This window comes from Amblyraja radiata, chromosome 24, assembly GCF_010909765.2.
Source record: "Amblyraja radiata isolate CabotCenter1 chromosome 24, sAmbRad1.1.pri, whole genome shotgun sequence".
NCBI lineage: Eukaryota > Metazoa > Chordata > Chondrichthyes > Rajiformes > Rajidae > Amblyraja > Amblyraja radiata.
Window position 1 is genome coordinate 18,504,953 of NC_045979.1, and position 15,164 is coordinate 18,520,116.

At 42.0% G+C, this 15,164-nt stretch overlaps 1 protein-coding gene across 1 annotated transcript in view; it reads left to right on the plus strand.

Annotated features, from left to right (window-relative positions):
- The window catches only part of brpf3 (bromodomain and PHD finger containing 3), a 59,826-nt gene that overhangs the window by 29,322 nt on the left and 15,340 nt on the right, over positions 1-15,164 (plus strand). Inside the window, exons 3-6 of the mRNA XM_033042540.1 lie at positions 3,517-3,673; positions 4,560-4,691; positions 7,467-7,595; positions 11,078-11,390. Coding sequence (XP_032898431.1) covers positions 3,517-3,673; positions 4,560-4,691; positions 7,467-7,595; positions 11,078-11,390 — 731 coding nt within the window. The remainder of the gene's footprint in view (positions 1-3,516; positions 3,674-4,559; positions 4,692-7,466; positions 7,596-11,077; positions 11,391-15,164) is intronic.

Sequence of the window (15,164 nt, forward strand, 5' to 3'; positions counted from 1 at the left end):
GATAGATACATTGTCCCCAAAAGCATTTTGAGCCATTTCATTTAAATTACTTTCCTTTGATTGGCATCAGGCAATGAATCGAGGGCAGTTGATAACTTTGATGGTCATGTGAATGTGTTGCATATATAACAGCTGACCTTACAAGCAAATAAATGAAATAAAGGTTGGTGAGGCCAGGTAGGAGCTCTGAATAGAGATGCAGCATGGAAACAGACCCTTCGGCCCACTGAGGGCGGTGTGAATAGCAATCACCCGCACACCAGCACTATCCTACACACTAAGGACAATTTACAGAAGCCAATTAACCTACAAACCTGCACGTCTCTGAAATGTGGGAGGAAACCGGAATACCCAGGGAAAACTCAAGTGGTCACAGTGAGGACATTCAAAGTCTGTATAAGCAGCACCCATAGTCAGGATTGAACCCATATTACTAGCGCTGTAAGTACAGAAAGGCAAAATTTTAGTGCAAGAATACTTCACCGAGGCAGTACACAAAGGGTCGCCACCTTTCTGGCTCCATATTGTACCCTTCAAGTTTCCAGTTCTTAAAAGTATCTAGTCTTATCTTTGGTCTTAAAGACCCGTTGTCCTGGCAGTAGCACTGGGGCGGTGTTCTAGAGGTCGGCTTGGCTTGGCAAGGAGTAACACAGTGGGCCAGGCAGCATCTCTGGAGAAAAGGAATAGGTGACGTAGAAGGGTCTCGACGCAAAATGCCACCTATTCCTTTTCTCCAGAGAAGCTGCCTGACCCATTGAGTTACTCCAGTAGTTTGTGGCCACCTTCGCAAGAATCAGCAATACTAGCTAACCAGGCCATAATAATGCAAATCCAAAATTCGTAGTTCAACCAAAACAAAGTCTGTGGTAGATCATTGTTGCTGAGATAGGGCTGTGGGTAGTGTTGAGGAGAGGTTTCACAACATATCTCTTGTTGAGAAGCCAACCTCCTCTGGACCAGTCAGCATCTCTGGAGAAAATGGATCGGTGACATTTCAGGTGGGGGCCCTTCTTCAGGCAGTAACACAACCTCGCCTATCTATTTTCTGCAGAGATGCTGCCTGACCCACTGAGCCCAGCATGTTGTCTTTTTTTATAAACCAACATCTGCAGTTCTTTTCACCACACTGTGGTCTCCACATTTACGGAACTTTATACGTGTACCCTTTGGTCCCTCTGTTCTACAACACTTCCCAGCACCCTGCTATTTCCTGTAGAAACCCTGGTGTGTCTAACAAAAATGTGATACCTTGCATTTAGCAGAATTACATTCCAGGTCATGAATAAGTTATTTAAACAGCAAATATTTGGTACACCTTGGATGTATCCTGCACAATATGTTTTGGAGATATTGCTAGAAGAATCCTTTACATGACCACTGTTTGCTGGTTATTTTGGCTTGCATTGTGATGGTCAACATTACTGATGTAAACATTATGCCTTACTGAACTGTGAGAAGAAATGCTAGTTGCAGTCATATTGCTAACACTATTAATTATGATGCCTAACCATGACTATTAACCGTAGCTACTATTAACTATGCTTGGTTGAATTGCATGTGTGAACCTTGCCCCCAACACACAACAAATCTATTCTGGTCCTCATGGTAATTCTTTTGTCAAATGCAAGTAAAACAGTTGTGGTTCCAGCAAATAATTAAGTCCGGCATGGCAGATGTGAATATTAATATGTCATATTAAAATCTGAATATTAATATGTCAATATTTTTTACGTTCTATGCATGTTAATCCTAAGGTCATAGCACAACTGTTCTCTTCATAATACTCCTTCTCATCTTTTCTCATCTCTTCTTATTTATCTCTGATCTTTGTCCAAACCCTCTCACCTATATCCTTGCCAGGCTTTGTCCTGCCCCACCTCTTTTCTAAATGTCTCTACAATCAGTCTGAAGAAGGGTCCCGACCTGAAACATTAACTATCCATAATCCATGCCCTCCAGAGATGCTGCCTGACCTGCTGAGTTACTCCAGTCCTTTTTTATAAACCAACTTCTGTAGTTCCTTGTGTCAACAAAAATATGTATTTTATAATATGGTGGACCCAACATTGTTTATATTTGCTTGATAGACATCAGTCTTTCCTCTTAACCATCTTTATGAAAATTGGTGTACTTTCAGCTATTCCTGCATTTTCAAATTTATATGAACTCTGCATTTTTATTGACAGAATATTTTGATGTCCAGAAGTTCTTAATAATTCGAATAATGTAAAGATTGAGTTGATTATTTTGATACTCTGTTGCAATCTATCATTGATGTGAATTGAACTAATCTTTAAAGGCATACGATACGATAGAACTTTATTTATTCCAGGAGGGAAATTGATCTGCCAAGTCATTAAAAAATACGTAAAACATGAAATTAAAATTGTAATCAAAATATAAGCTATTTTGAAAGATGCTCCATTTGATCAGCTGTGTAGATCATTAATTCAGTGCTTTACTTGTTCTTATTATTTACTGTCAGAAATCCCTTGATATTTGGATATTTGTAATGGTCTTTCCTTAAATTTTCTGCACAGTAATCATGTATAAAGCTAGCATTTGATTGCAGTTTGTGCAAGTGTGCGTCTCTTGCATCATATTCTAAAAAAGGGTCCTGACCTGAAGCGTCACCTATCCATGTTTTCTAGAGATGCTTTCCTTTTATCTCATATTTTGTGTGCTGTATGTGGTATGTGTACAGCAAGTTGTGCATCAAATGAATCTTTTTTCACTCAAACTCAATTGCCAAGGCACTGAGTTCAACTAGAACGATTCCAAATGTTACATTATTGAAATATAATTGGCCAAGTTAAATAGTCAGCATTGGCATTCGCAGCAAAACGTATGCCAAATCAGATCAGTAATTCCTGCAGAGCTCTGTGCAGCAGTTTCATCCGATTGAGAGAAAAAACATAACATATAATCTTCATTATCCAGCTGCTATTGATTATCAAGGAAGTCAATGATGCAGCATGGAAACAGGCCCTGACGAGTCCACGCTGACCACCGATGACCCGTTCACACTGATTCTATATAATCCCACTTTCTCTGACGGTCTATGCTGTGTATATAGTTTATTCTAACACTACTCCCGTGATTGCATCGTAGTTTTTGCTTTCGAGATACAGCATGGAAGCAGGACCTTCATCCCACCGAGTCCACACAAACCATCTATCACCCATCATACTAGTTCTATGTTCTCTCACTTTCTTATCCACTTCCTACACACTTGGAAAGTTTACAGTGGACTAGTTAACCTACAAACCCACATGTGTTTGGGATGTGGGAGGAAACTGCAGCACCCGGAAGAAACCCACGCGGGTACAGAGAGAACGTGCAAACTCCACACACAGACATGATTGAATGGTGGAATAGACTTCATAAGCTGAATGGCCTAATTCTGCTCCTAGAATTTATGAACACAGACAAAGTATGTTGTAAAATAAAGTAATAGTAAAATGATCAGACCATTTTTAGACTCCAATTTGTAATTCTGAGAATTCCTGCTTTTAGGTTAAATAAACTATGCAGCCGGTTATCTATCCAGAGGAAAACCCAGTTCATGCAAAGGCTGCATAATTACTGGATGTTGAAAAGGCAGTCACGGAACGGTGTGCCCTTACTTCGGCGATTGCATTCACATTTACAAACTCAAAGAAATGCGGAACAGGTAAAGCATTCTTCGACTCACTTACTGACGTAACAGCTTTTGCATATATTGGAAACTTTTTGAAAAAATGCTGAGAAACTCTACCTTAGAAATAAGTGCATATAACATTACACACACACTATTTAAAAAACACACACACACACACACACACACACACATACACACACACACACACACACCATATAATATACATTCCATGCGTCTATCTATATTTTACTTTTACCGTCTGCATATAACAAGAATATTCCAAGGTTTCCTTGGTTTAAAAAAAAAATATCAATGTTACTATAAAGTTAGTTATTAATACAAATTGTCAACTTCTGAACAAAATGCTCATATTTTATTATTTTGCATTGTTTTGATGGTTTTACAACATTCTTCGGAATATATATATATTCTGAAGAATATGTTGTGAAACACACAACATATACACACACGTACATACAAACATACATACATACATATTTACATACATATAATGGTCCACTAGATTTTCTAGCAACTGGTGGTCTGGCCTCCCCTTTAACCTGGCCAAAATCCTCATCCGGAAATCCCCCTGAAAATGTGGTGCCTCGGCCGGGTGAGGCAGCCGATCTCAACCTCATTGGGACTTCTGCGCCAATTGGCAGGTCAAATTTGCCACCTGCGGCTGGTCCTGCAAAACAGATAATCAAGGGTGCTGGAAAATTGGTGGTGAACCTATATATGCAATTTTAACACAATATTGAATACACTTGTATTTGTGATTAACATTTGGTGGTTTCTGCTTTGCAGATTCCCTCACAGTTTCTTGCATTGACCTGCCATTCAACCACTTGCATTTCAGAATAGTGATGATCAATTGTTGGCTTTACCAATGTGCTCATGTATTTTGTTCACTTCGCAGAAAGAACAGGATGAAAAAACCAGTGCAGTAAAAGAGCAATTGAAATACTGGCAGAAACTGCGACATGATTTGGAAAGGGCTCGTCTGCTTGTCGAACTGATTCGCAAAAGAGAGAAGCTCAAGAGAGAAGAGGTGATTGATTTACTGTTGATACTGGGACACTGAAAATAACTAGTGAGCATAACAGCTAATTAATGTGGTGCGTAGGTTTTCACTGTGACTTTATTTACAACTATAATTATGGGATTGGTTCTTGGGCCCCAGCTGTTCGCAATGGATATCAACAATTTTGCCGAGGGACTTGAATTTCATATTTCCAAGTTTGTTAGTTGGTTTGATTTACTATTATTGCCTCGTGCACTGAGATAGTGAAAAGCTTTGTTTGCGTGCTATCCAGGCAAATAACACCCCATACATCAGTACATCAAGGTCGTGAAAAAGAGAAATAGAAACAAGAATGTAGTGTTACAACTGCGGAGGAAGAACAAATAAAAAAATGTTCAAGGGCGTAACGAGATCAGAGGTTCATCCTGAGCATTCAAGGGTCTGATAACAGCATGAAAGAAGCTGTTCATCAATCTGGTGGAAGGCTTTCTCAACCTTTTTGTATTTTCAGTCTGATGGGAGAGGGGAGAAGAGAGAATGACCAGAGTATAAGTGGTTCTTGATTATGTTGGCTGTTAAGCTGAGACAACGTGAAATGCACATGGAGTCAATAAGCGAGTTCGGTATTCTAACTGCGCAGGCCCAGGTCAAAGGTCACTCGCTATAACCAATCTCCGCAGCTGTGGTGCTGCTTTGTGTGCAGGCCTGCGTTTCGTCCGTGGTCGGAATCGGGCCTGGGTCTCCGGCGCTGTGGGCGCTGTTGAGTTGCTGCTGGGCCGTCCTCTCCCGGGTGTCCCGTCCCTGTCCGGGGTGGCGGCCCTGGACTTGCAGCCGGTGCGGGGTGGAAGCACTGGCTCCAGCTCAGCTCTGCCTGTACAGCTGGGTTGGCCAGCAGCCGGGGCGGGGGGGAGAGGCGCTGGCTGCCCGGTGGGCAGGCGGAGTTGAGCTGGGGTTGGCGCTTCTCCAGGCTGGCTGTGGGCCTGGGGGCCTCTGCTCTGGGCGGGGATAGGATACTCGGTGGGGGGGGTGAGAGAATGGGAACAGTCCAGTGGCGGTTCGGCAGCGCTTGCGGGTTCTCGGGTTCGATCCTGGCTGCGGATGAGGCACGGGTCTGTGTGTGTGCAGCTGCCGAGAATGTCTCTCCGTCGGTCCAGTCTCCACCCCCGTCTCCCACCCGCATCTGCCCCCTCTATCTCGCTGTTATACCCCGCTACCTGGCACCCCTGTTCCTCAGATTAAATTTTTTTTTACACAGAAATCATGAATAAAGATAGGAATTTATACACAGTTTATACAGTCAGTGTTTTGTTCGCTTTTTCTTTATAGCGAGTGACCTTTGACAAATCCCATGGATCCTTATGTTTTTCGGAATACTGAACTCGCTTATTAGGGAGAGTCTGGTTTGCGTAGTGGACTGGGCGATGTTCACAACTGCAATCTCTTTCGGTCTTGGCTAGAGCCGTTGCCAAACCAAGCTCTGATGCATCCCAAAAGGATGCTTTCTATAAGGCATAGTAGAAATTGTTAAGATCCATTGGAGACATGCTAAATTTCCTTAGCTTTCTGAGGAAGTAGTGTGAGAGAGCTTTCTTGATCGCAGCGTTAATGTGGTTGGACCAGGACAAATTGCCGGTACAAGTCCACCACTAATTTTCTGGCAACTGGTGGCCCGGCCCCCCTCTTTAATATAGACAAATTTCGTCCCCCCAAGAAGACCCCTGAAAATGTGCCCCCTAGGTGAGGCAGCTAATCTCAACCTCATAGAGGCTTCCTCGCAGATCAGTGGGTTGAATTTGCCCCCAGAGGCTGGGGTCCTGGAACTCCAGTCCGGCCAGAGCCGCAGACCCGTTCCCATAGCTGACTTCCGTGGCTGACTTTGTGGACCGGTATCTCGGTTCCACCAAGGCCGTGACCTCTGTTAGTCCGGCAAAACGGATAATCCAACAAGGCTCTGGAACCAAGGGTGCCGGAAAATCGGTGGTGGACCTGTAATATTTGCACCGAGGAACTAGAAAATGTAACCATCTCCACATCAGCACCATTGTTAAAGACTGGAGCATGTACTCTACCTTTGTTCCTGAAGTCAGTGACCAGTTCCTTCCGTTTGCAGACATTAAGGTAGAGGTTATTGCCTTTGACACCACACAACTAAGCTTCCTATACGTCGTTATTTGAGATCTGGGCCACTAGGGTGATGCCATCTGCAACCTATTAAATCCTATTTACCAAACACCAACTTGTCCAGATTCCTTTTTTTTAGTTGCTCATTTCCGAATTTTTCAATTTCTTTCCATGTTCTCTTTTGTCCTCAGCTCTAAATCGCTCACATGGAAATTTCTCCCCTCAATTTGAACCAAACGATAACTAGCTGGCGATCATTTGCCGTGTCAGCACAGTTTAGTTTGCAGTCAACTTTTGCCGCTGCTGACTTAGCAATTTTTAACGCACTTCCGAAGTTTGCCTTTTGTTCCACACCTTCCTGCCTCGGTGAGCCATTTGTTTGTGTACCACATTATTAGTAACTTTCTGATACAGAAAGTATGTTGTTGTTAAGATACGCAAAGAGTTGGCTTTAGTTGCTGTGCAGATTATTTTTTAGTCGAGTGCTTCTGAACCATGAGAATGATGGAATCCAGACTCCATATAACATCGATTTGTTCAGAATAACTGCCTTTGAAATGCAGTTTTCTTCTGTACATGTGAGAACACACCATATTCTGACGTTATAAAAAAAACTGGTGCCAATTCTTCTTTCTTCATTTTGACATTGAGTGGATTAACTTATTGGTTGACATTCCACAGGTCAAAGTTCAGCAAGTTGCGTTGGAATTACAACTTACACCATTTATTGTCTTCTTAAGACAAATTTTGGATCAACTTCAAGAAAGAGATCAAGCAAATATATTTGATCAACCTGTAAGCCTCAAAGAGGTAAGGCTTTGCCTGCTAGTATGTGGATCACATAATCTTATTACCTGAATAAATATCTATTTCTTGGAGCACAGGAGGATATGGGTGTTCAAACGTAGAAAATAGGTGCAGGAGGAGGCCATTCGGCCCTTCGAGCCAGCACCGCCATTCATTGTGATCATGGCTGATCGTCCCCTATCAATAACCAGCCTTCTCCCCATGTCCATTGACTTCACAAGCCCCTAGAGCTCTATCTAACTTCTCTTAAATCCATCCAGTGACTTGGATTCCACTATCCTCTGTGGCAGGGAATTCCATAAATTCACAAATCTCTGGGTGAAAAAGTTTTTTCTCACCTCAGTCTTAAATGACCTCCACTTTATTCTAAGACTGTGACCCCTGGTTCTGGACTCGCCCAACATTGGGAACATTTTTCCTGCATCTAGCTTGCCCAGTCCTTTTATAATTTTATGTTTCTATAAGATTACCCCCTCATCCTTCTAAACTCTAGTGAATACAAGCCTACTAAACTCCAGTGAATACAAGCCCAATAGAGGTCTAATAATGGTGTGCAAAATCAAGAGAGGAATAGCTTGGGTAAACGCACAGTCTCTTGCCTAGAGTAGGGAATCGAGAACCGGCAGACATAGGTTTAAGGTGAGGGGGAAACGATTTAATAGGAACATGAAGGGTAGTTTTTTCACACAAAGAGTGGTGGGTGTATGGAACTAACTGCCAGAAGAGGTAGTTAAGGCAAGCACGATTACAACATATAAGAAACATTTAGACAGGTACATGGTTAGGATAGGTTTAGAGGGATATGGGCCAAATGCAGGCAGGTGGGATTAGTGTAGATGGGGCAGATTAGGCCGGAGGGCTTGTTTCCACGTCTGACACTAAATAAATTGAATAACTTCCAAATGAGAGCAATTAATTTGCATTTTGTATATTTAAATTCTGCTTAATAATTTTGAATTAAATAAACTTAGATTGTGCTCCAATAACATATGAAGTATGGTGCCTCAATATCTCCTTTTCAATATTGACCTCTGGCACCATGCGTTGTGGTTGAACTGATATCCCTGAGAATATTGTAACAGGACCATTGTAAGTTTTTCTAATCAAGTTATTTGTATAGGGGCAGTCTGGGGGCAGCAAAGCGGTAGAGCTGTTGCCTCACAGCCGCAGAGATACTGATTCAATCTTGTGCTTAAGGGTGCTAATCTGTGCGGAGATTTATGATCTCCCTGTGACTGCGTGGGTTTTCTCCTGGTGCTCCACTTTCCTCCCACAATCCAAACCCATGCAGCTTTGTAGGGTAATTGGCATTTGTAAAATACCCGTAGTGTGTAGGATGAGAAAGTGGGATAACGTAGTGTACGGGTGATCAGTGGTAGGTGTGGACTCAGTGAGGCAAAGGCCCTGTTTCCGTGCTGCATCTCTCAACTAAACTAAACTGTCTGCAGAAAATTAACAAAAGCATAACGCCCAGAATCTAAAGGGCCTGTTCCACTTGGGCAACCTAGTCAGCGAGTTCTGGTGAGTTTGCCCTCGACTCATACTCGCAGCATGGTCGACATGAGGTCGTAGGAGGTCTTCGTAACTCTTCTTCATGCTCGAGAGTGGTCTCTGTGTACTCGAGGCCTCAGCTAGGTCGCGGCGTTTATTTCAATATGTTAAAAAATGCCCGCGAGTAAAAAACGGTCGCCATGGAAAAAAATCGACACTTTTTTTACTCATAGGTTTAGTCGTAGTAGGTCGGCATGTTAGTCATAGGTAATCGAGTGTAGTCTAAGGTAGTCGTAGATAGTCTTCATCATAGTCGAAGGGAGGTCGAAGGAGATCGATGGAGGTCGTTTTCACTCTCGGTGTCCAATTTTCCCGAAGTTAGTCGAAGCTGGTCTTCAACATAGTTGAAGGAGGTCTTCAACGTCATTTTTTCAAACTCTTCTAAACTCACCAATTAGGTCGCCTAAATGGGACAGCCCCTTAAAGCAAATCCTGGTAAGTTGGGGAAATAGAAAGGAAAGAACGGGTAGCAAAGAATTACATCAAGGGAATGTGGAAGAAACAAGCAGCGGATGTCAAAATCAATAAAAATACTTAATTGATTTAATTTATCAGCTGATCATTGCAAGGAACAAGGTGAGTCCCTTTATAATAGGTAACAATATGTTAAATGCAAATCAGAAAAGGGCTGAAGCGCTAAAGCAATGAATAAGTCCATGGCAGGAGTCAAATTTGTGGTCACTGATACTTTATCCAAAATGTAGAGGTGAGAAAGTGAGGTGTGAAATGGCGGAAAGCTCAGAATGTCTGTGATAGGGTACAGACCAAAGTTGTCATGGTAACGGTTACTATTAACAACTGACAAGTGGACGTAAAAGAGAAAAAAAATCTCTCCCCTGCAAGTTAAACATGGTTATTTCCTCACTTTTCCGGTCAGTCTTTGACCCGAAACACCAACTCTGTTTCTCCTCACAGATGTTGCCTGACTGGCTGAGTGCTAACAGCATTTTCTACTTTAGTCCTGCGCAAACCAGTGCTGTTTACCTTCGACTTCACAATGTTTACTGTTACTTAGGATTTCAAATTATTAAAGGCAACCAATGGGGCAGGGGTATAGCCCAAAACTAGATTTCTACTCCTATTTAGAAAACTATTTTAATTACACTTTATAGATGTTCGTTTTGACAAAATGAAGGAGTTTGCAGGTTTTCTGTGTTTTAACAAAAAAAGGTAGTGTGGGCACATTTGGAATCTGTGCTTAGGTAGATCTGAGTCTAGGTGTACAGTTCGCGAACTACTGGGGCTGCTAGTGATTGGAGATAGATACTCAACTTTGTTCCATCTGAAATAGTCATCAAATAAAAAATAGTAATCTCAGTGTTAGAGAACATAGATCAGCACAGCACAGGAACACACCCTTTGGCCCATTATCTCCATGCCAAGATAAACTAATCTCACCTGCCTGTACATGTACCGCTGTAACTATCCTTTCACTCCCTGCAAATCCATGTGCCTATGTAAAATCCTCTTCTTTGCCACGATCACATGTACATGTTATTCTGTTCATTCATTATAATCTGTGTCAATGAAGTAACTAATATTATTGAATGTATGGAACTTTGGATCTATTCATTTTTAAGGTCCTTCACCTGGTAATGAATTTAAGTCTGAAGAAGGGTCTCGCCTGAAACATCACCCATCCTTTTTCTCCAGAGATGCTGCCTGATCCGCTGAGTTGCTCCAGCACTTTGTGTCTATCTTCGGTATAAACCAGCATCTGCAGTTCCTTTCTACACAATAAATTTAACTTCATCTGATCAAGTTTAAAAAGAAATTGACAAGTAGACCATAAAGAATTTCATTATTAAGTGACTGTAAAGGGTGAGACTCTATAATTGATTGTATTGTTTTGGGAGAAGTGAACAAGATGTTATCCTTCCCTTTATTAAGGTTAATGAGATGTTAACTTATTATTGATTCTTTTGTTTCATAAGGTTCCAGATTATTTAGAGTTTATTGCACATCCTATGGACTTTTCCACCATGAGGAGAAAACTCGAAACTCACTGTTACAAAACCCTTGATGAGTTTGAAAAGGATTTCAATCTGGTTATAAACAATTGTATGAAGTATAATGCCAAGGAAACCATATTCTACCGAGCAGCAGTAAGATTGAGAGACATTGGAGGCTCCATATTAAGATGTGCACGTCGCCAAGCTGATAACACTGGGTATGACCATGACACTGGGATGCATCTACCCGAATCACCAAGTCTGGCAAACTTCTACCGTTTTTCTTGGGAGGAAGGTAGGTCTCATAACAGCATGGATTGGTGTGGAAACCTTTTATATTGCACGATATATTTCTAACCAAATACCAAGATTATTTTAATGAATTTAAAAAAATAGAAAATTGTCCCACTGTGCCATACTGATTATGCATTTGCATATAGCAATACAGTGCATTCAGAAACTATTCAGACCCCTTCACTTTTTCCACAATTTGTTACATTATTGCCTTATTCTAAAATGGATTAAATTAATATTTATTATCATCAATCTACACACAATACCCCATAATAAAAAAGTGAAAACAGGTGTTTAGAAATTTTTGCAAAGTAATTAAAAAGAAATAACTGAAATATCACATTTACATAAGTATTCAGACCCATTACTCAGTACTTTGTTGAGGCACCTTTCGCAGCGATTACAGCCTCAAGTCTTCTTGGGTATGAAGCTACAAGCTTGGCACACCTGTATTTGGGTAATATCTCCCATTCTCTGCAGATCCTCTCAAGCTCTATCAGGTTGGATGGGGAGCGTCGATGCACAGCTTTCTTCAGGTCCATTCAGAGATGTTCGATCGGGTTCAAGTCCGGGCTCTAGCTGGGCCACTCAAGGACATTCACAGACTTGTCAGGAAGCCACTCCTGCATTGTCTTGCTGTGTGCTTAGGGTCGTTGTCCTGTTGGAAGGTGAAGCTCCGCCCCAGTCTGAGGTCCAGAATGTTCTGGAGCAGGTTTTCAACAAGGATCTCTTTGTACTTTGCTCCGTTCATCTTTCCCTCGATCCGGACTAGTCTCCCAGTTCCTGCCGCTGAAAAACATCCCCACAGCATGATGCTGCCACCACCATGCTTCACCGTAGGTATGGTATTGGCCAGGTGATGAGCGGTGCCTGGTTTTCTCCAGACATGACGCTTGGCATTCAAGCCTAAGAGTTCAATCTTGGTATCATCAGACCAGAGAATCTTGTTTCTCGGTCTGAGAGTCCTTTAAGTGCCTTTTGGCAAACTCCAAGTAGGCTATCATGTGCCTTTTACTGAGGAGTGGCTTCCATCTGGCCACTCTGCCATAAAGGACTGATTGGTGGAGTGCTGCAGATATAGTTGTCCTTCTGGAAGGTTCTCCCATCTCCACAGAGGAACTCTGGAGCTCTGTCAGAGTAACCATCGGGTTCTTGGTCTCCTCCCTACCTAGGCCCTTCTCCCCCGATTGCTCAGTTTGATCGGGCGGCCAGCTCTATGAAGGGTCCTGGTGGTTCCAAAATTCCTCCATTTAAGAATGACGGAGGCCACTGTGCTCTTCGGGACCTGCAATGCTGCTGAAATTGTTTTATACCCTTCCCCGGCACAATCCTGTCTCGGAGGTCTATGGACAATTCCTTCGTCATCATGGCTTGGTTTTTGCTCAGACATGCTCTTCTACTTCTTCTTCTTGTAGGATTCCGGCAGTGTAGATGCTGCTAAGCGTATTACTGCCCTCCACAGGTCAAAGTTTGAACTAAATTCTTACATACAGTCCTGTAACTTGCAGGAATTGAAGAACAGCCCTGGATATCAGTTGATGTTTCTCACTGTGTCCAAACAGAGATAAAACAGAAAAAGCCTCAACTCCAAGTCCTGTCAGTCTAACAAACAATACTTTTCTTTCTACCCTATACTTTTTACATTCTAGGAAAACATGCTTAACTGTCTCCAGACATGCTCTGTCAACAGTGGGACCTTAAACCCCCTTTTCACGGGGCGAGTTGACGCAAGATGTCACCAGAGTGAAGAGGTCGTGGTCCAGCACGAGTCTCGCACGATATAACGGCAGTAGATAAAGAGTTCCCACGGTACTCGGCATTTATGTTATTCGTGCGAGTTACTTGGCCGTTTCCCGAGCAGTCGCGTTAAATCTTGAATGAACATCGTGAACTACACGTGACACAAATGATGTAACTTTTTTTTTCACACACTATATATATCCTCCCTTGGTTGAATCGGCTCATTCCTGCCCTCATGCATAATTCTTTTTATGGCTCTTTAAACTTCAAACACAGAGGGTGTAAAAGCTGTCTGCGACTTTTTTACTTTGCAGCTGCAGGGCAGACAGACAGACTTATAAGAGAAGTTTAAGTTTACTGCAAACACAGAACTTTTACATCAATAGCAATGTATGTTTTAAAATCTTGGATAACATTAAATGGTTCTCCTCTTGATGAACTTATATATCGTTATATAAACTCATATGAGCACTCGGGAAACTCGGCAGCCTTCGTCTCCAGCAGGTTCCTTTTCCTCTCCCTGTTTCTATAATCCTCTCTGGATTTATCGTACAGAATCTCGTTAAATTGGAACCATTCTACAAGTTCCCCCTCTTGTTCCCTGGTGAAGTTATATGGCTTTACCTTCTGCCATCTTCCCTTTACATAAGCGTCTGTAGAGGCTATTCCTACAACGGCTACTGGGGAGGCAATCTGAATTGCACCTTGCTCACCCTCTCCCTGCTCCAAGGAGCCCACAGGCAGTGTTATCTGTGGCATCTCCTGTTGCCTCTCCACCTGTCTCTCTTGCTGCGTCTCCTCCTCATTCTCCTGCATGGCAAAAACATCTCTGACCCGCTTTTCCCCCTTCCTTTGAGATTTTCTGGGAGCCATCTCTGCAAGTGTTCCTGTTAAAAAGATTATCCAACAATGACAATTAGGTGGGACGTCCTCGAAGGACACATGTTCCCATGTGTCCTTTTGAGACCACCTTTTTTAATCACCTTCTGTCCCCTCTGTCCAGCTTCCGGGTTCACCGTTCGCAGGAGTTCCCACGGTACCCGCAAGAGTTATTACGGATATCGCACGGATATCGCACTGGCCACTACGTTCATATAATGTTGCAATACTCAACCACAAGTGTACAAGTCACTCTTGGAGAAATTCCAATTTTCTTGAATTTTCTCCCGAGTGACCAAGTTACACGATGACCTGCCGTTAGCGCTACGGTGGTCCACGGTGGTCCACGAATGCCGCACTGTTATCGCACGAGGTTCCCACGATGTTGAACTCTGGTTAACTCTTGCGTCAAGTCGCCCCGTGTAAAAGCCGCATTATATAGACAGGTGTGTGCCTTCCCAAATCATGGCCAATCAATTTAATTTACCATTGGTGGACTCCAATCAAGTTGTAGAAACATCTCAAGGATAATCAATGGAAACAGGATGAACCTAAGCTCAATTTTGAGTGTTATACCAAAGGGTCTGAATACTTATGTATTCAGTTATTTATTTTTAATTATTTTGCAAAAATTTCTCAACACCTGTTTTCACTTCTTCATTCTGGGATATTGTGTGTAGATTGATGATTAAAAAAAAAAAGAGAATGTAATCCATTTTAAAATAAGGCTGAAACGTAACAACATGTGGAAAAAGTGAAGGGGTGCGAATACTTTCTGAATGCACTGTAAGTCATACATTATATTGAGTTTAGTTTATTTATTATTGTCACATGTACCGAGGTACAGCGGTAAGCTTTTGTTTATGTGCTAGCAAGTCAAAGAAGTATGAGTTGAATGCATGAGTAGCAACAATCCAGAACTGGATGGTTCCTTAAACACGGTGGCAGGATGCTGATAAGCCTCGGATAAGAATCACAAAAAAATTTTTTTTTAGAAATTTCCATGAACAAATAAATGGAAATGCCAAGTTAAGAGATGAGAATTTTGGGGTACAGTAGTTGAAATAACAATGACAGAAACATTTAATATTTTGGGTTGCATGTAAAATAGTTCTCTATTGAGATAAATGCATTAAAGGTATTCTATTTCTAATTT